The sequence below is a fragment of the Pleurodeles waltl genome, chromosome 9 (genome assembly GCF_031143425.1).
Source record: "Pleurodeles waltl isolate 20211129_DDA chromosome 9, aPleWal1.hap1.20221129, whole genome shotgun sequence".
Classification (NCBI taxonomy): Eukaryota; Metazoa; Chordata; class Amphibia; order Caudata; family Salamandridae; genus Pleurodeles; species Pleurodeles waltl.
Genome location: NC_090448.1, coordinates 121,482,018 through 121,502,529, shown reverse-complemented (window position 1 = coordinate 121,502,529; position 20,512 = coordinate 121,482,018). Strand labels below are relative to the sequence as shown.

The 20,512-nt window shown below is 47.7% G+C and overlaps 1 protein-coding gene across 4 annotated transcripts in view; it reads left to right on the top strand.

The window, feature by feature from the left end:
* The window catches only part of LOC138259001 (inter-alpha-trypsin inhibitor heavy chain H4-like), a 536,359-nt gene extending 534,721 nt beyond the window's left edge, over positions 1–1,638 (top strand). For all 4 annotated transcript variants that reach the window (XM_069206377.1, XM_069206375.1, XM_069206376.1 and 1 more), the window contains one exon: positions 1,266–1,638. In XM_069206377.1, coding sequence (XP_069062478.1) covers positions 1,266–1,347 — 82 coding nt within the window. In that variant the 3' untranslated portion in view covers positions 1,348–1,638. The remainder of the gene's footprint in view (positions 1–1,265) is intronic.
* The last annotated feature ends 18,874 nt before the right edge of the window (positions 1,639–20,512 follow it).

Here is a 20,512-nt window from a genome sequence, read left to right as displayed (position 1 = left end):
GCAAGTGCCTTCATTGTGGTTACTGTCAATGAAGGTCCAATCTGAAGGTGGGGCGTCTACAATTTTTATTGTTCAGAAAAAACTCTTAAAGTGTAAGTTTGCTTTGAAAAAAAAACTTGGCGGTCTGCCCACCTCTAATTCAGGAAGGTGGACCAAGAGTTTGTTGGAGAGGGTACTGTTTTATTGATGCAAAGGCGCACCCTCTCTCCAAAGTCTAAATTAGCACCACCGTTTCTAATTATACATCCTCGAGAAGGGCACATGTTATTTACTGCACCCACAAAAATCCTACACCCTAGGATTCCAGAGTTATCAATATGATAAATTCCACCTGGCATGGCTTTTGCCCTTTCACACTTCAGCAAGTTTAACCTACTGAAATTTAAGAGAAGGATCTTTATCGCACCAGGTAATTAGTGGGTGCAGTAAATTCCATCTGTAATTGTGACCCCTGAGCAAGCATCTGTTTGTGCAGGGATCACAAGTTACCGACCCTGTCACGGCCTAAGTATATGTTTTTACTACAATACATCCAAAGTAAACTTAATATACATTACTACATAATATAACTTTGAATGTCCAAAATAAACTAAACCAAACAATATCTGTTAGTCTAATATTCAGCTTCTGGAGACAGAAACCCTGGCAGATTGGTAAAGGACCGTCTCCTTTTTAACATTAGTATGTCATTTTATATTCCTAAAGACTGGGCCTTCTCAATTAGTTATCGTTTGAAAATGTTCAACCTTTTTTGTCCCAGCCTCCATACCATTTATAGTTTGCTCCACTTTGTTTATTAAGGCCGATCATAGTTTATTCTCTTCCCTTTATATGTAGTACTTTTTAGTTATCAAACTGGTCTTCCAACCATTTATTTCTTGTCTCTCTGTATAGTATTGTTTATTTAACCTTGTGCTGGCAATTATTCAAATTTAGATTTTTTCTTTTTTTCTTGTTACATTTTATTATTTTTGCTTGATACTATCTCCTGCTTCACAAGAGGGTGTAGTGTTTTGGTGAGGTTCACATTGCTTCATATTTGCATGTTTTAATGGAAGTCCTAAATGTGTTTCATATTCTTCCATTGTAATTAAACTGAACTCTTAACCTCTCTCATTTACATATATTTATGGGAGAAATGGGTTGCATGGTATTTCTATAATAATTAAAAACCATATAGCCATGAAGAAGTTTCATTAAATGTAAATCACATCTTAAAGGTAATAATATTTTAAGATCATTGATTTTCCCGTTGTCTTTTTTAGGACTGTGAAAAGGAACCACAAGACAAAGGCAAATCCAGCAGCCATAATTTCTTGCTGGACTGTGGATGTGCAGCAAAGCTAAAGAATAACGTTGCCAGGACAAATAACCGCAGTTTGTTACTTCAGAAAGCCATCTCCGTGTTGTCGTCCACTGTCCCTTTTAAAGTGTATTAACTAGTATGACAGACACACAAATATTCAGAATGCCTTATTGCCACACTGCTGGATATATAAATGTCAGTTATAATAACTTAGACCGTCAATGCCAGAAAGAAGTCATATTTGGCTGTACCAATTAAAATATGCATGTTACATGAAAATCACTTTTTCTCAAGGCACTATAGGAATTCTTTAAATAAATAAATCATCACATATTATATGTCCTTGGTCTCTTAAGTTCTTACAACAGGAGCTTGGTTTCTGAAATGTTTTGGTGAGCTTGAAAAAACAGGTCTGAAGCAAATCAGCTTGTGCCGGAGAAATGTCCTTTTAGGTTTTGATCAGTCAATCTATCGCCCAGTTTCAACATCATATACTGCAGAAGTCTTTACCAGGATAACAAAACCTTGAAGTGTGAAATCAAATTACTATCAATATATGTCAAATCTAGCTGATTTGCTGCAAATCTCTAAAAAAAAGATTTATACTTATATTTGTCTTATCTTCTGATCCATGGTATAAATGACATATTTCGAATTTGTTTTTTTTGTTTTACTTTATCATTGAAGTCATAGCACAAAACTAATAACAACACCAGTATGAATATGACTGTCCCAGAAGATGATTCCAGAGAAGTATAATTGTGGCTCACCCCTACAAGTTACAATAATAACGCAAATTGTAGTAAAGCATTGGTAATTTATTAATGAAAGTGCAGTCACTGTAGAAATTTGAGTTTCATTGAGTGTCAGCATCGTGGAATGTGACACTATTGTTTTTGGCCATCCCCTCACTGTGTTTGTATCGCACTCAGTTGAGTTGTTGTTGACCTGTACCCATACCCAACATTTGACAAATAGCAGGTTAACATGCTATGTACAAATTATTTTGGTCTCTGTAAATGTGACCATGAGGTGCTGTGCTACCTTGAATCCTGATACACTGATTCCTCTTCCTGGAGAAGAGGGAGACGTAGAGCATGCCTGTCTAGATGTCATGGAATTATGCACTAACCTAAGACCAGGAATTAGAGATGAGCCACTACCTGAGTCTGATTTTATACTGTTTGTGAATGGGTCCTGTTTGAGAGACCATGGAGGAAATCTGAGAGCTGCCTTCAAAGTCTGTACAGTTTCAGGTGTAGTCGAAGCCTCCTTTCTATGTGGAGTACTCTCTGCACAAGTTACTGAATTAGTTACTCTTACTAGAGCATGCTGTGCTTGAGAACAGTATGGTTTTGGTGTGGTTCACGACTTTGGACAGTTATGGTCACAGCAAGATTTCAGGACTTCTTCTGGCTCTCCCATTGGAAATGGAAAGTATGTATATAATTTACTCAGATCGGTGCAGTTGCCTATGCAGATTGCGACTGTGAAATGTCCAGTACAATGCAGTGGAGATGACTCTGTGACAGTGGGTAACAAATATGCAGATGAAGTTGCTAAATACTGTGCTCATAGAGCTTGTACAATTAATGGTGAGTATTGTAATGAAACAGCAGATGAGACCAATTACATCCTTCTGCTAACCACAGCTGATACGTGGGACAAAGTTAAGAGGATGCAAGGGAAAGTGCCAGATACAAAACAGCATGGTTGGATCAGAGCAGGTTGTGTCCCAAGGGATAATGACATTTAGGTTTCAGCAGATAGAAGACCTGTGTCGCCAGATAGTCTGTTGCCCCCTGTTGGACTTGGCATCCTCGGCGTTGTCTCCTCTAACATTTTGCCTCTGTTTCCCAGGTTATTGATGTGTGCTGGACTCTGTTTTTGCTGTTTTTGTTACTCTGGGCACTTTACCACTGCTATCCAGTGGTAAAGTGCAAGTGCTCCTATGTAAAATGTATGTGTAATTAGATTTCCACAATTGGCATATTTGATTTACTGGTAAGTCGCGAGCACAGTGCACTAGAGGTGCCCAGGGCTTGTAAATCAAATGCTACTAGTGGGCCTGCAGCACTGGTTATGCCACCCACTTTAGTAGCCCTGTAAACATGGCTCAGACCTGCCACTGCAGTGTCTGTGTGCAGTTGTAAACTGCCAATTCGACTTGACAAGTGTACCTACTTGCCAGGCATAAAGCTTCCCTTTTATTACAAGTAAGACACCCCTAAGGTAGGCCCTAGGTAGCCCCATGGGCAGAGTGCAGTGTATGTTTATGGTAGGACATATACTAATGTGTTTAATATGTCCTGACAGTGAAATACTGCCAAGTTCATTTTCACTGTTGCAAGGCCTATCTCTCTCATATGTTAACATGGGGGCTACCTTTAAATATGATTAAAGTATAGATTCCCTTTGGGAGCACAAGGACATGTAGAGTTTGGGGTCTCTGAACTCACAATTTAAAAATACATCTTTTAGTAAAGTTGGTTTTGAGATTGTGTGTTTGAAAATGCCACTTTTAGAAAGTAGGAATTTTCTTGCTTAAACCATTCTGTGACTCTGCCTATTTGTGGATTACCTGTCTGGGTCAGTTTGACAGTTGGGCTGTTTGCACCTCTCTCTAGACAGTTACACAAAGGGAGCTGGGGTGTAACCTGCATATCCTGATGAGCCACCTGTGCTAGGAGGGAGGGAGGAGTGGTCACTTACACCTGAAAGGGCTGTGCCTGCCCTCACACAATGCAGTCTCCAAACCCCTGGTGTGTCTGGGGCCTGACCTGGGCAAGGCAGGATCTCACAATCAAGAGAGACTTTCCTTTGAAGTAGGCCTAATTCAAAGGCCAAAATGGGTATAAGAAGAGCACCCAAAGCCCTGAAAAAATAGATCACTTCTGGACATCAAGAGGAACCTCTGCCAAGGAGAAGAGCTGAAGAGCTGTTGAGAAGCGCTGTCCTGCCTGTGACTGTGCTTTTGTGTATCCTGCAGTTGCTGCTTCTGCCTTTGAAAGGGGACAAAGACTGGACTTTTTTGTGCATTCCTGCTTGTGACGAAATCTCCAAGGGCTTGACCTGAGCTTGCCTCCTGTAGTTGAAGTCTCAGGGCAATCAAAGACTTCCCCTGCCAGCACCTGGACTCTCTGCTGAGACTCCGGCCCTGCCAAGTGGTGCCCTATCCAGTTCCTGGGCCCTTGAAAGGTGAAGCTGGCAGCCAAAGACTGAAAATCAACGCACAGACCGCCGTGCTGGGAAATTTTCGATGCACCTTCCGAGACGTGGCTGAGAATGCCTGTATGTAACAGTCTGAGATATGTCTTGGTAGTTGTGTGCATGCTATTGCATTGGGTTGAAACCTACCCGAGCAGAAGAAATGACTCACAGCAGCTAAACTGTTGTTGAGGGAACTCATCCCTAGGGTCAGTTTCCCATCTGACAGAATCAGACTGAGGGACTCACTTCAAAAATGAGGTCCTGATATTGTTGTGCGCAGCATTACAGGTAGAGCAAAGACTACATTTCAGCTATTGACCTGAGGCTTCAGGGATAGCAGAACAGGTGAATGGCACATCGAAATCCAAATTGGCTAAAGTGGGTGCTACAACATCTTTGGAATGGCCTGATGCTTTACCCCTTGTGTTGATCAGTCTTTGCAGTACTCCTGATCCGAGTACAGGATTGTGTCCCCATGAGATAATCATAGGCAGAGTGATGAGATTGCCAGTTGTTCCTCCAAATGCACTTGGGAACATTACAGATTATATGATTCTTGGTTGCTGCAAAGGACTGGCTGAAATTGTGCATTCCATGTCTCACCAGGTCAGAGCAGCTAGAACCCCACTAGATCAGGAGCAATGTCATGATCTTAGTGCCGGAGACTGGGTCCTGGTGAAAAAGCTCACAAGAAAATCATACCTAGAACCTCGTTGGCGTGGACTTTTCCAAGTTATCCTGGTGACAACTACAGCTGATAAATGCAGAGGGCTCCCCAACTGGATACATGCTTCCCATACTGTTGGGTGTCACCTCTCCCAGAAGTGCCAATATTGACAGAGAGACACAGCAAATTAGTCAGGCTGTGGGGGACCAACCAGAACCTGAAACTTTGCATGTTCGGTCTGAGGACGGTCTGGATGCATCAACAGCTGAAACTGAGACAAGAGAACCTCATCCTGTGTTGGTGGATGAGTCAGATTCAGACCCTGATGAAGGATCTAGTGCTGTGCGAACACATGTGGGAACTGGAGACTGCTAGCTGAGAAGGCAAGAGAAAGAAGGACTTAGGGGGTCATTCCAACCCTGGCGGTCGGTGTTAAAGCGGCGGCAAAACCGCCAACAGGCTGGCCGTAAAAAAAATGCGATTCTGACCCTGGCGGAAACCGCCAACAGAGACCGCCACTTTAACACACCGCCCGCCACGGCGGGACAAACAAACAGTGCGGCGGTCACCGCCAACAGACAGACGGGAGACAATGTACCGCCCACCCTATCACAACCCACCAATCCGCCACCTTTTCCGGGGCGATACCCCCGCTGATAAAAACACAGCAGAAACAGCCATTTCAAACGGAAAACGCTCACCTCCATACACCCCACGAGGAATCTGGACAGCATGGAACCCGAACTCCACATCCTACCAGCCATTGTCTTCCTGCTCCTCTACCAGGAGCACGAACGCCGGCGCAGAAGACAACGGTGAGTACTGCACCTACGACACAGGGGAGGGGTGAGGCAAAAAATTACGGGGACACACATACGCGACACACCCACCCCCACCCTCACCCACTACAACACACACATGCATAGCAATACATCACAGTTACCCCCCCCCAACCCCCCTGGAAGAATGCAAAGACAAAAGGAAATGATTATAAATTTTTAATTATATTGTAAGACTGAGTATAAAATATATCAAACATCTATAACTTCATATACATAAATTGTCCAGTCCGCTATGTGTATCAGCCATTGTTCGTGGGCCACTGGGCCAAAACACATGGGCAAAGCCCACACAGGATACCTGCCTCCAACGGAGAGAACAGTCCCTGCACTGTTCTCTCCGTTGGAGGCAGGTATCCTGTGTGGGCTTTGCCCATGTGTTTTGGCCCAGTGGCATCAGATAGGAAAACTACAGGCACCTCAGGGGGAAGGGAAGGGTGGGCACCTCAGCCAGATGAGACCACGACGCCAGATCCACGAGGTACCTCCATGGCCACTGTGCCATCCTGGGGAGTGCAAAGCCACAGTCACTCAAGTCTCTACAGTGGGTGGGTTGCCCACTGTGCCATCCTGGGGAGTGCAAAGCCACAGTCTCTCAAGTCTCTACAGTGGGTGGGTTGCCCACTGTGCCATCCTGGGGAGTGCAAAGCCACAGTCTCTCAAGTCTCTACAGTGGGTGGGTTGCCCACTGTGCCATCCTGGGGAGTGCAAAGCCACAGTCTCTCAAGTCTCACAAGTGGGTGGGTTGCCCACTGTGTCATCCTGGGGAGTGCAAAGCCACAGTCTCTCAAGTGGATGACAGTCTCTACTGGTACTGGAGCGGGACTAGTGCCCAGAGTGCTTCGTGCAGCCCTGCCCGACACAGATGCGGGCCTGCCCCTTCCGCCAATGGGCCATCAGTTAATGAGATGAAGGGCCCAGTTCAGCGTTGCTTGAGACGGCGGTGCCCAGCGGAGCGGTGCTTGAGATGAAGGGCCCAGCGGAGCAGTGCTTGAGATGAAGGGCCCAGCGGAGCGGTGCTTGAGATGAAGGGCCCAGCGGAGCAGTGCTTGAGATGAAGGGCCCAGCGGAGCGGTGCTTGAGATGAAGGGCCCTTTTCAGCGGTGCTTGAGACGGCGGTGCCCAGTTCAGCAGTGCTTGAGACGGCGGTGCCCAGTTCAGCGGTGCTTGAGATGAAGGGCCCTGTTCAGAGGTGCTTGAGACGGCGGTGCCCAGTTCAGCGGTGCTTGAGACGGTGGTGCCCAGTTCAGCGGTGCTTGAGACGGCGGTGCCCAGTGGAGCGGTGCTTGAGATGGCGGTGCCCAGTTCAGCGGTGCTTGAGACGGCGGTGCCCAGTTCAGCGGTGCTTGAGATGGCGGTGCCCAGTTCAGCGGTGCTTGAGACGGCGGTGCCCAGCGGAGCGGTGCTTGAGACGGCGGTGCCCAGTTCAGCGGTGCTTGAGACGGCGGTGCCCAGTTCAGCGGTGCCCTGTTCAGCGGTGCTTGAGACGGCGGTGCCCAGTTCAGCGGTGCTTGAGATGAAGGGCCCTGTTCAGCGGTGCTTGAGACGGCGGTGCCCAGTTCAGCGGTGCTTGAGACGGCGGTGCCCAGTTCAGCGGTGCTTGAGATGAAGGGCCCTGTTCAGCGGTGCTTGAGATGGCGGTGCCCAGTTCAGCGGTGCTTGAGATGAGTGTCCAGGTCAGCGGTGCTTGAGATGAGTGTCCAGGTCAGCGGAACCGGCCATGGCATGGATGTCAATCGCTACCTGACATATGGCTGGCGGGGCCTTCCTGCCCATCTGTCTGGTGCCTTGCGGGGCCCTCTTGGGCTGCAGTACCCGGCCTGTGGGTGTCCTCCTGCACACCTGGGATGGGGCTGGTGGGGCCCTCCTGGCCAGCTGGCCTGCTGCCGGACTTGTCGGGCGTGCTGTCCTTCCCACCCTTCCCTGTACGCCTGTGGCCCTTTCCCACCTTTGGCGGTGTGCCAGGTGGCACCCAACTTCCTGCCGGAGCCAATGTAGGGATTTTGGTCACTGGTGTCTTTTGTCTCTCACGCCGGGCACTGGCAATCTTCGGATGCTTTTCTGGGGGTGGGCTGGCCGTGCCTTGGCTCCTAGCTGAACTGGATGCTCTTGAGGGTGGGGCACTCCACAGTCCATGGCAAACAGTCTTTACAGGTCCCGGTTTTGTGGTGGCTGAGGTGCTGATTGGAGTCTTATGAGATGGACGGGGTGGGGGAGTTGTAGGAAAGAGGTCAAGTTTGGAAAGGAAAAGCAATTTCGAAAGAGAGGGACGGGTAGGTGTAGTGGGTAGGGGAGTGGAGGAAGAGGATGTGGTTGTAGGAGTGTGAAGTCTGGTGTCCCTGGGTGCAGGTGCTTGGGCTGGAGGCTGTTGTGAGGTGGATGGCTGTTGGGTGGGTGGCTGCCTGCGTTTGTGTAGTTTGGAAGAGGGGGTGATAGACACACTGGGAGAGGACACAGGGGATGTGTAAATGGTAGTGGGGGTGGTGACTGCACGTGTGCGGAGTGTTTTGGTGGGTGTGCTGGTGATGGATGTAGTGGGTGAAGATGTTGTGCATGCAGGTGTGAGTGGAGACGTGACAGGGAGGGAGGAGGGAGACGAGGAGGAGGGGGACACAGTGGAGGCAGTGGGTGTTGGTATATCTGCATGTGGATGTTGCTTGTGTGAATGCTTCTGTGATGTGTGGTGCTTATGTCTGGATGAGCTTCCCTTGGGTGTTGAGGTGTGTGCAGGCTGGTCTGATGGTGTGGCTGGGATAGGCAGAGGTACAGGTGATAGGGTCTGGGTGGAGGAAGTTAGAGGGGGGAGGCTAGAGACAGGGACAATGGCTGCCGTCAGTGCTGAGGCCAGAGCGTTGAACGATCGCTGATGGGCAGCCTGACCAGAATGAATGCCCTCCAGGTATGCATTACTCTGGTGCACCTCCCTTTCTACACCCTGGATGGCATTCAAAAGGGTAGACTGCCCAACAATGATGGTCCTCAGGAGGTCAATGACCTCCTCACTGAGGGCAGCAGGGGTGACAGAGGCAGGGCCTGAGGTGCCTGGGGCGAAGGAGATGCCCACCTTCCTGGGTGAGCGGGCACGGGGCAAACGCTGAGGGGCTGCTGGGAGGGCGGTGCTGGTGCGCTGGGTGGCGGCTGTACCTGTTGTTGCGGGGGCACGGATGTTGCCGCCACCACAAGGGAGCTCCCTTCAGAGGACGAGTCGCTGTCACTGACATCAGCACGAGTCCCCGTTGTGGAGCTCCCCTTGCCCTCCGTCCCACTGGTGTATTCGGACTCCGTTGTATGGCCCTCCAGGGCCATGTGGGATGCAGCTCCCTCGTGCTCCGATGCCACTTCTCCTCCGCCTGATGATGCTAATGCACACATGAACAGGAAGACCACAAAAAAGGGGGAGGGGGGAAATAAAGACATGTTGAGTGCATGCATTTGCGACACCGTTGGCGGAGAGGACAGACACAGAAGCCCCCTGCACTACGCCGCGCACCTGGGGTTCACTACGCAATCCGTGGGACATGGCCTACAAGCCTATGGATGACAACTGCACATATAGATGACACAGGGCCATGGATACCTGTACTTGGCACCCTACAGAGGTGGGGGGCGGGGGCACAGGGCCATGCCTTACGGAGGGGCCTAGCCTACAGAAATCGCCCTGGCCTAGGGATACCCACAGCCCTCCTCCCCCACCCAGACACCTCCGCTGCGTGCAAAGTCAGCAGAATGTGTTTGTACTCACCCCCTTGTGTCTGCTGCGATGTCCTCACGCACCCATCCAAATTGGGGTAGGCCACCGCCAAGATCCGGGACATCAGGGGGGTCAAAGTCCGACTGGCACCCCTCCTACGTTGGGAGGCCATCCCCAGCTGAGCCTCCGCCGTCTTCCTGCTCCAGCGTCGGATGTCCTCCCACCTCTTCTGGCAGTGGGTGCCCCGTCTGTTGTGGACCCCCAGGGTCCGGACGTCCTTGGCGATGGCACGCCAAATAGCGACTTTCTGGTGGGCGCTGACCTATGTGACATGTACAGGGAGAGAACATTTTTCATCACCTTCTGCATGCTCGATGTGAGTGGCCCCCCCATCTCCACCCTTGCCATGTGGCACATGCTCTCATCTGTCGTTTGATGCATGCCTCAATCGGTCCCCTCCCCCCCATCTTTCAGCCACCCCACTCAACACAGGCATTGCCCACTAAGCATGGTCCCAGTGTACTTACCTGTTGGTCTGGAGGACCGTAGAGTAGCGCATACTGGGGGAGGACCCCATCCACAAGTTTCTCCAACTCCTCCGCAGTGAAGGCAGGGGCCCTTTCCCCAGTCGCATGAGCCATTGTTTCTTCCAGACTGAGGTCACAGCAGCACTTGCAGTGTAGGTCCTCTCCTGTGGAAAATCAGGTATTGAGTGATTAAGCAGATAGAAAATGGTGGTCACGCCCGCGGCGGTGTGTACCACGACCGCCGGCGCACGTCGTCATTGGCTCCTGAGACCCATAGAGTTCAATGTTACCCAATGCTGTTTTGCGCCGCGGTCTTCGACCGCCTACCGCCACGGTGTACCACGCCAGCGCATTGACCTCACATCCCATTGTCGCACTTCACAGGTCAGGCAGCTGCCATTTCAAGGGCCCACATGGCTTAATTTCTACTGCGTCACACATACCTAGGCCTTGCATCGACACTCATACAAGCCATACAATGCATTGGGAATCGTGTTATGTGCAAGCTGTGGGAACGTACCTGTGGGTTGATTGACTCTGTGCTCGCTGTTGTCCTTCATAGGCACCGTCCGCTGGGACATGCGAGGAGATGGAGGAATCTTCCTGTGTACAGACCGCTGGTGGACCTGTCGACAATGGAACAAAGACATGTCATACTGACATACAGCCTTGACCGAGCCACTATACAGGAACTGTGTGCCCAGCTGGAGCCAGACCTGATGTCACCAATCCGCCAACCCACAGGGATCCCCCCTCTAGTGCAGGTTCTGTCAGTACTCCATTTCTTAGCAAGTGGGTCATTTCAAACAACAGTGGCCATTTCATCAGGGATGTCTCAGCCTATGTTTTTAAAGGTGTTGTCCAGAGTGTTGTCTGCCCTGCTGAAATACATGCGGAGCTACATCGTTTTCCCTGAGGTGGGGGATTTGCCTACAGTGAAGGGTGATTTCTATGCCCTTGGTCATATTCCCAACATCATTGGTGCCATTGATGGGACACATGTGGCTTTGGTCCCCCCCAGCAGGAGTGAACAGGTGTACAGGAACAGAAAAAGTTATCATTCCATGAATGTCCAGATGGTCTGTTTGGCTGACCAGTACATCTCCCATGTAAATGCCAAGTTCCCTGGGTCAGTGCATGACGCGTACATCATGCGAAATAGCAGCATCCCTTATGTGATGGGTCAACTCCAGAGGCACCGTGTGTGGCTAATTGGTGACTCTGGTTACCTCAACCTGTCCTGGCTACTGACCCCAGTGAGGAATCCCAGGACAAGGGCAGAGGAACGGTACAATGAGGCCCATGGGCGTACTAGGAGGGTGATCGAGCGGACCTTCGGCCTCCTGAAGGCCAGGTTTAGGTGCCTCCATATGACAGGTGGATCCCTAATGTACTCACCAAAGAAGGTGTGCCAGATCATCGTGGCCTGCTGTATGCTTCACAACCTGGCTTTGCGACGCCAGGTGCCTTTTCTGCAGGAGGATGGTCCAGGTGGTGGTGTTGTAGCAGCTGTAGAGCCTGCGGAGAGTGAAGAGGAGGAAGACGAAGAGGACGACATAGACAACAGGAACACAGTAATACAGCAGTATTTTCAATGACACACAGGTAAGAGTCAACACCGGCACATTTACTTAAAGACTACTACCTCTCTACTGTCTGACCTTTTCCCCCAGTGTATGGTAACTGAGTTGTGACTTTCCCTTCCAATTTCAGAGATGTGGGCCCCACTGCGTGACATCTGCTTTGTTTCCCCATGGACTACAGCTGTGTGACAGTGGTATGTTGTCATCACAATGTAACTGAACATTTTGGCACGGTTATGTCTAATACATTTGTTCAAAATTACAGCCAGACTCCAGATTGTTTTGTGGAATAAGTGTGTTTAATAAAGTGCTCAAAATTAGTAAGTGGTTGCAATTCGGTGAGGGATGATGGTGGAGGAATGTCCATGGCAAAGTCCAGATTATCAGTCTCACAGGTGCATTGTCCATATGCCTGTGAAAAGTGGAGCAGGGGCAGTTTAAGGTTGGACAGGGTGACAATGTGGGACAGTGGGATGACAATCAGGGAGGTATCCTTTCCTGGCGGGGGTCTTGGCATCTTACTCTGTCTTCTTCCTGGATCTCAGGGCCCGGTTGCAGGGTGGTTCTCCTTCTGCAGGGGGTGGGGTTCTGGTGGCCTATTGGTCTTGTGTCTGGGCCTCCTGTCCACTAGCGCCGGCGGTGGTGGTAGGCTGTTCTTGGTCCAGGCTAGTGACAGGGGCCCTTTGTGGTGCCACATGGTCCCGCAATGTGGTGACTATCTAATTGAGAGCCCCTATGATGGTGCCCATTGCAGAACTGATGTTTCTTAGTTCCTCCCTGAACTCCATGTACTGTTCCTCCTGCAGAATCTGGATCTCCTGGAACCTGGCCAGGACCGTCGCCATCGTCTCCTGGGAGTGGTGGTATGCTCCCATGATGGAGGATAGGGCCTCGTTGAGAGTGGGTTCCCTTGGCCTGTCCCCCCCTGTCGCACAGCAGCCCTCCCAGTTCCCCTGTTTCCCTGGGCCTCTGTCCCCTGAACCGTGTGCCCACTACCACTGCCCCCAGGTCCCTGTTGTTGTTGGGGTGGTGGGTTAACCTGGGTGCCCTGTAGTGGTGGACACACCGCTGCTTGACGTGTCCTGGGGACAGAGGTATGAGCCCACTGGGTGGGTGCTGTGCTGGTGTTCCCAGAGGGGGGAAGGTCTGCTGTGGCCTGTGGCTGTCTGAGGGGAACCGACTGTCCCGAGGTCCCCAATGGGCCGGGCTGGTCATCCAGGTCCAGGGAGACAGAGCTGCTGTCATCACTGTGGGCCTCCTCTGGGGGTGGAATGGACATTTGTGGACCCTCCTGCCCGGTGACGTGGCGTTCGGGTCCTGCAGGGGTATAAAAGTATGGTTATTGCTTCTGTGTGTGCCATAGCGTGCAATGGGTGGGTGCCCGTGTACCCCAGTGCTGGCATTCCCTTGTGGGGGCTGTTGTGACGGTGTTTTGGGGGGGGGATGGGTATGTGCAGTGGGCATGCTTAGGTGATGGGTGTCCATGGTTTGTGGTCGCATGCAGGGCTTGGTGTTGGGATGGGTGGGTTGTGATTGTGAGGAATTTGCAAGGAGGAGGTGTCCATTCCTCTGCCTACTCCGCCGAGGCCCTCAGGATGCAGGATCGCCAAGACCTGCTCCTCCCATGTTGTAAAATCTGGGGGAGGAGGTGGGGGTCCGCCGCCAGTCCGCTGCATCGCGATGTTGTGCCTGGATACCATGGAACGCACCTTCCCCCGTAGGTCGTTCCACCGCTTCCTGATGTCGTCCCGATTTCTTGGGTGCTGTCCCACTGCATTGACCCTGTCCACTATTCTGCTCCATAGCTCCATCTTCCTGGCAATGGTGGTGTGCTGCACCTGTGTCCGGAAGAGCTGTGGCTCTACCCGCACTATTTCCTCCACCATGACCCTGAGTTCAGCATCAGAAAACCTGGGGTGTCTTTGGGGTGCCATGGGGTGGTGTGGGTGATGTGTGGGGTGGGTTGTGTGGTGCTAAGTGTGGTGATGTGTATTGGTGTGTTGTTAGAAGTGCGTGCTAATATTGCTGGGTGACAGTGAATTGGGCGTCTGGGTGCTCGAATCTCTTGTCTCTATGCGTTTTCACAAATCTCTGGGAGTGGGGGTTTGTAGGTGATGTGGGTGTGTGTTTTATAGTTAATTGGGTGTGTGGGAGTGTTGTTTGTATGTGTATCAGGTGTGTGTATTTCAAATTGTCCAATGTGGCAGTGTTTTGGAGCTGTGTGTGTATTTGGAGCGCGGCGGTGTGTACCGCCAATGGAATACCGCGGTTGAAAGACCGCCGCATGGATTCGTGGGTCGTAATGGCATGGGTGTATTTCTGTTGGCGTGACGGTGGAGGTTTGGTCATCGCCAGTTTATCGCTGGCCGTTAGTGTGGCGGACTTTTGTGGATGTCGGTATTTTGGCGGTTTGCCTGTTGTGGGTCAGAATGACCGTGGCGGTTTACCGCGCCCGCGGCGGTGTTATGGCGGTCTTCTGACCGGCGGTAAGCGCCTTTTACCGCCGAGGTTGGAATGACCGCCTTAGTCTACCTGAAGGACATGTTCCTCAAACTATTCCTGAGGATCCTGTGGATTGTGGCTTGAGTGGCAGTGAGGAGGAAAGATCGGCTCTAAGGAGGTCAAAAAGAGCAAGCGTAACCTGTTGCAGGTATTCTTCACCTGAATGGACATATTTTGCTGCTGATGCCAGAGAGAGTGAAGACTTTGAGGATAACAGTGCAAATACAATTGAGCCTCATTGAAATGAGCTGGATTCTGCTTTGAAATTACTTCGCCACTGAACAGACTGATTCAACTTGTTGCTATTGTGTTTTCCGAACTGTGTAGATATGAAAGACTTTAGAAGAACTTGGATAGGAAATCAAGGAGAGTACGTGGGCTCAAGGTAGCTGAAGGAGTGTAAGGGTGTCATTTTAAAGAACATGGAGTAGGGCTAAGGAGGTCTCATGAAGAGTTGCAAATAATTTCATCACATTTATTGTACTTTGTTTTGCCCTGTGCACAGGTGAAATCTGACAGAGTCTGAAAGACTCTGCTGCTGCTATATTCCACCTAATGGTCTGTTTTAAAGAAGTCATGAAAACTAATAACACAATGGACTCAGATACCTATTGGTAGGCACTTTAATAGCTGTAGTTGTAATGTTGGTAGTTTTACTTGTAGAGTTATACCCACCTACAACTCGTGCAGTTGGGGATAGATCCAAAGGTAAATGTACACCTTCACATCCCTCTGATAACCATCAGTATTATTCACTTAATGAAAAGGAGTTACATGTAGATGCATCTAGAGGAGATATTTCTTCAAATGCCTATTTAAAGTTGCTCTAAGAGTACATTGACACTACGGATGCAAGGGATTACTACATTAGCATTCAATTACCTGCATCAGCTGTAGAAGATATCAGCTATCATCATATTCCCTTGACTTATGGAGCTACATGTAGTCTTTTGTTGAGTTTGTTTTATAGGACAGGATATTTCCAATATTGTTTTTCAAATTATGATTTGTATTTTTCATAGAATCCCACATTGGAACATTTGAATTGTCATCCTTCTCCAAAGGAAATAGGAATAATTGCATTTTTTAGACCTACTATGACATTAATGACTATCTATGCTCATCAAAACAATTTTATTTGGAGTCTGGCAGATGTTGAGAAGAAACGTTTGAATTTAGTCAAAGATAGGGGGAAGGACTTGGAGTCTGATTCAAAGACAGGGAAAAACATTAAGAGTCAGCATAGGAGGAATTGATCCTCATGTAGCAGGAAATTTAGCTGTCTTAGCACTGGATTGGAAGCATAAGGGGAAACTGTATACTTACAGAGAAATCTACAATGGACACAGTGTTCATGGGGAGGAGCAAATATGACCACACATTTGAAGACAGTGGAAATGGAAGTTATTACTAGATTGAGAAGACCTTGTTATGCATTGAGCTCATTTTATTTGTAGAGAAAATGCCTATTTTAAATTGCCCAAGGTATGGTGTGGCACATGTTATCAAGCTGTAGTCTTGCCAAAGATATATCATGTGGAGCATTCTAATGATCCTGTCTGGGAAATGAATTCTAGGACTAAATGAGGTGGTAATGCTTAAGAGATACTAAGAGACATCTTCGGTGTGATGATTCCATCTGTAGGTGTGATTCTGAATGACCCAACAGTCAGGACGTTACCTACTATAGTAGATAAACTGTCCACCAGTATACCAGGAGCCCTATTGGTTGTAGATAGTGAATTGGTAGCTATAAGATCTCTGGTTTTGCAGAACACCTGTATTTCACTATGTTGCATTTGTAATCATGAATTCATTTTTTATGTTTTGCATTTTTCTAATATTATGCTTGCAATTATAACTGAGTGTTAAAAGTGCACAATAATCATCATTTGCTAAGCTAACGTGAGTAAGCCTTTCATTTTAAACTGAACTGTATTTTCTGTGCTCTGCATATTCATCATTTGCAGGTTTGTATTTGTTATTCATTAGTTAGCGAAAGGAGTATTGTGTATTAGTGATAGCAAGGTCTGGGAAGGCCTTTTGGCAAGAGGTGGATGAATTAATTAACAGACAAAGCATCCTACTTTTGCCTATCTGAGAAGAAGAGACTCAAGGTTAAACTGGTTGTTAGAGTTCTGTGGTATGAGAGAATTTCTTCATGTTACAAATTTGCTCTGGGAGAATGATAAATAATTAGGCCCATATTTATACTTTTTCAGTGCCGCATCTGTGTCGTTTTTTGACGCAAAATCTGCGCAAGCTTACAAAATACAATCGTGTTTTGTAAGTTTGCGCCGATTTTGCGTAAAAAAACTATGCAAATGCGGCACTAAAAAAGTATAAATATGGGCCTTAGAGTCTCTGGATGACATGACTAGAGTTATGGTTGTTCTTGGAACTTTCCAGTTTAAGTTAGTGTTCACCTTGTTAGAGTTACTGCAGATTTATGTAGACTTGGAGAGGTGCAGACCCCTCAGACCATTTTGCTGTTACAGTGAAGCTTTCCTTCTGAAGACTTCTCTTGGAGTTTGGTATGAACCCACTAAACTTCAAAATTGATTCCTTGTCCTTTTTTTGTGTTCAGATGGGCTTCACGAAACTGTAAATTGTAAATTTGATGCTAACTCCTCTAACTCCCAGTAAGCTGCAAGCCCCCGAAGAAGACTGACCACCGCTTCCATGCACGCTCCTGTAATTCCTTCCCCACTATTGATTTTGCAAGATATAGTTGACCTCCTTTATGTTTCTAAAATAATCTTAAAATCTAAATTATTACCCTTTTGATTGTGAGAGGTGGAGAATCATCCATTTTGAACAAGGCACAGGTGTTTCTGACTCCAGCCTTGTCAGAGCTTTTTTAGCAATTGATTTTAGGATCATTTAGATCTGCCAGTATAGACATAGGCAGGCATAGTTTAATGTATTGGACCAAGCATAAGAGGCTACACTATGGTATCTCTTGTTCCTCTCTCAGTTATGACTCTAATTCCCCGTTTCCTTGCTTGTATTGACTTTTACACTGCTCCCCCAAGCATGCCTTCTTGTCTATGGTGATTCTCAAGCCACCTGTCTCAAGTCTCCTCTTCTTACTTGTGGTCACACTGACATTCCTTCCTCTTTCCTCCGATGACTCTGACCCTTCCTCTATGGTGTCTATGGCACCATTTCATTCCCTGCTACTCCTCACTGTTCTTTCTCATACATCCATCTACAGTGTTTCTTTTTCAAGCCTGGCGATATATTCGGGCTAGGAAAGTTCTCAAAATGTGGGAACCTGAGTGATTTTGGGAGACCTGTAAGAGTGATACCCTTCGTAAAAATGAACCCATAAGACAATGTGGTGGAAGCTGATAGCATTATACATGCATTTGCATGAACATATAAAGTTCTTTTCGAGGAGTACTTATAACTACAGATTCCTCACCTTGTGAATACTACCAGCTGCCAGACTGGGTTTGGAGATTTTTCTCAAGTATTCCCTCGCAATTCATACAGCTTTGTGTTTGGTTCAAAAAGCTCCGGAAGTGACATTAGGGCCACAATATACCCACCACTCTAGAGCATTAAAGTCAGATGCTCCCTTTCTACGCTTTTTGATGATGAGCAAGAGCTCACTCCCTCGCTACCCGTAGGGCAGACTGTCACTAAGTAGGGTTCAAATGTAGCAAGGTAGCAGATAAGGGACTAATGAGTGTACAGCCCAAATGTTTATTACTTCCAAAATTGTAATACATCTGAAATACTGCAAAGGGGTTGTGGAAGGCTATTTCATGACTGAGGCCTGGTCTGTGAAAGCCTTGCCTCGGGTACAAACAACTTTATACTTTGGTGTGACCAATAAATCAGTATCTGCAGAATGTAGTGAATGTACTGGGTACATTTATCTTGAAGGCAGATGAGGCCAGTTCAATAAAAAGCTCTACAGTCTAAGCAAAGAGCTTTGAAAGACACTCTCTTAGAAAAGGGGTCCAGTGTAATGTGTCCAAGGCTGTAGACCTATGGGTGAGAGAGAACTAGGCATGTGTTTGCTGTCTGAATTCTATACATAGGTTTAATGATATAATCAGAAGTGCTCGAGGAATGGAAATGTCTACAATCACGTCCATGCAGGATTGAGTCTGCATGATCAGAGGCATTAGATGCTATGGCAAGAATGGCAGTGTTTTGAACAATGATCTCAATACCTCAAAACAGGTGGAGGATAGTTTATTTACTTGAAGAGTCAAAGTCAAGTCTGCATCAAAGCGTAAGTCTAGGTTTCTCACTGCTAGTACTATTGCAGGTACAGTTTCCTCAGGCCAAGACCAGAACTCATTTAGAAGCACGTTCTGCATGTTACCAGTGGAGCAACTATTACTTCTCATTTATCTTTGTTAAATTTGAGAGAGTTAAAGGTGAGCCACTTAGTGATACTATGCATGCAGTTGTGAAATGCCTCAAAGGATCCTGGGTAGGGGTTGTTTAATGAGATGATGACTAACTGTATCTCTTGTGTCTGGGCTTGTTGCATGATTCACACTTGTGCAATCCCTCTTCTCGATTGAATTTGAAGGTCGTCCTCACTGCGAGGCCAAACTCTTCACCATGGAGCATTGTTGAAAAACATGGATTTAAGTTGGGGATGCCTTTTCAATCCTGATGCTGATTTTGATAGATGTGTTTATCCCACTCAAAATCATCAGGTAAGACAAATTACAATAAAAAAACAGAAGAAATGTCAATGCGATTCCCCCCCCTTCTCATCGCTGTCCAGAGAAGCTGTCCAGGATACCCCTCAATCTCAGTCTTTAAATCCTTTCATGGACCCAGTCCCTGAGCTGGTCCCTGTGTAGTTAATCTTCCAGGTCTATCTGCATTGCCACAGCAAATCCAGACTTTCAAAGAAGCTATGTTGTGTATTTTTTGTACCCTGCTGGCTCCCTCTGGTGAGACTTCAGAACCTACACAGGCCTGCAGTCAGATTTCTACTGGCAGATCCATTCCTGACACTTTCTTTGCCTCTCGTATCCAGTCAGCTTCTGTTCCCGTGCATATGCCCTGACTCCTCAGCTGTCATTGAGAGTTGTGCTGGAACCCCAGGGTCAGACTGGCCTGTAGGGCAGGCAGGCAGTGCTTGAGGGGCTGGTTTGACAGGTTAGTGGCTGTTTTTCTGGCTGTTTCTAGGCCTGTTTTATGATCTACTAGGACAATTTGTATTGTTGATATCCCTGATATCAAAATTAGGGGTGGGCATAGCTGGTGTAATTCTCTCTAGCATATTTACTGCAGACTTACATGTAATTTTGAGTAATTATGTGAGAAGCGTAATTATTGACAGCACAAAATGCACCTTTGTATCTAAAATGGGCCGGAGGATGCATTTTCCACTAATGAAATAGCTCTTAATGCTACAAGACATGAACAGCGGTAGCCAGCAGCCACTCACTCTCTCTTAGTTGGTTGGTCCTGTGATAGAATTAGTTCTCCAAGTTGTTCTTAATTACTCAAAATGGTGTAATTATGTAATTTTTTTAATTTTGCATAAAACGAGTAATGCATAAGTACCGAAATTACTCTGCTCACTCCAGCATAATTACAATTTCAACCAGACATACTTGAAACAAGCATTGTCTGTTGCAAGCCTGAATCCACAAATTCTTCCTATCTCACAAAACACTCATACAGCGTGCCTTTACAAGTTCAAAGTAGTCTCAATTTTCAAACATAGCCAACCTTTGCTGCTATATCATTACTAATTGGGGCTACTTTTAGTTTGGTGCATCACCCTTTTTCCTCTCCCAGTTCTACCCTGCTGTGGCCTGACAGGGGCGCTAGTGCTGACACTGACAACGCCTAAGGAGGAACCGATTATTCTACCAGACTCAGATAAAGTGATGTCCGCCTCAACTCAGCATTAATCAGACTCTGTTGGTATGCTTCCTCTGACACTAAATTTTTCTGACCTGTACCAACATGATCGCAATGAGGGGGATGACGATTCCAAGATTTTTTATGATGTAAACCTATTTTTGGACCTCCAGGATACCAGTGGCCTTGACACATCCCCTGAGTCTGGTCTAAATTCTCCCCTTGGCCCCTCTACAGAGGAATCAGCTTTGTTTGCCATTGTAATTAGAAGGGCAGAAGTCCTCAACATACAGCTGCCCTCAGCAGAAGTGAAAACAAACATCTGCATTAAAGTCAT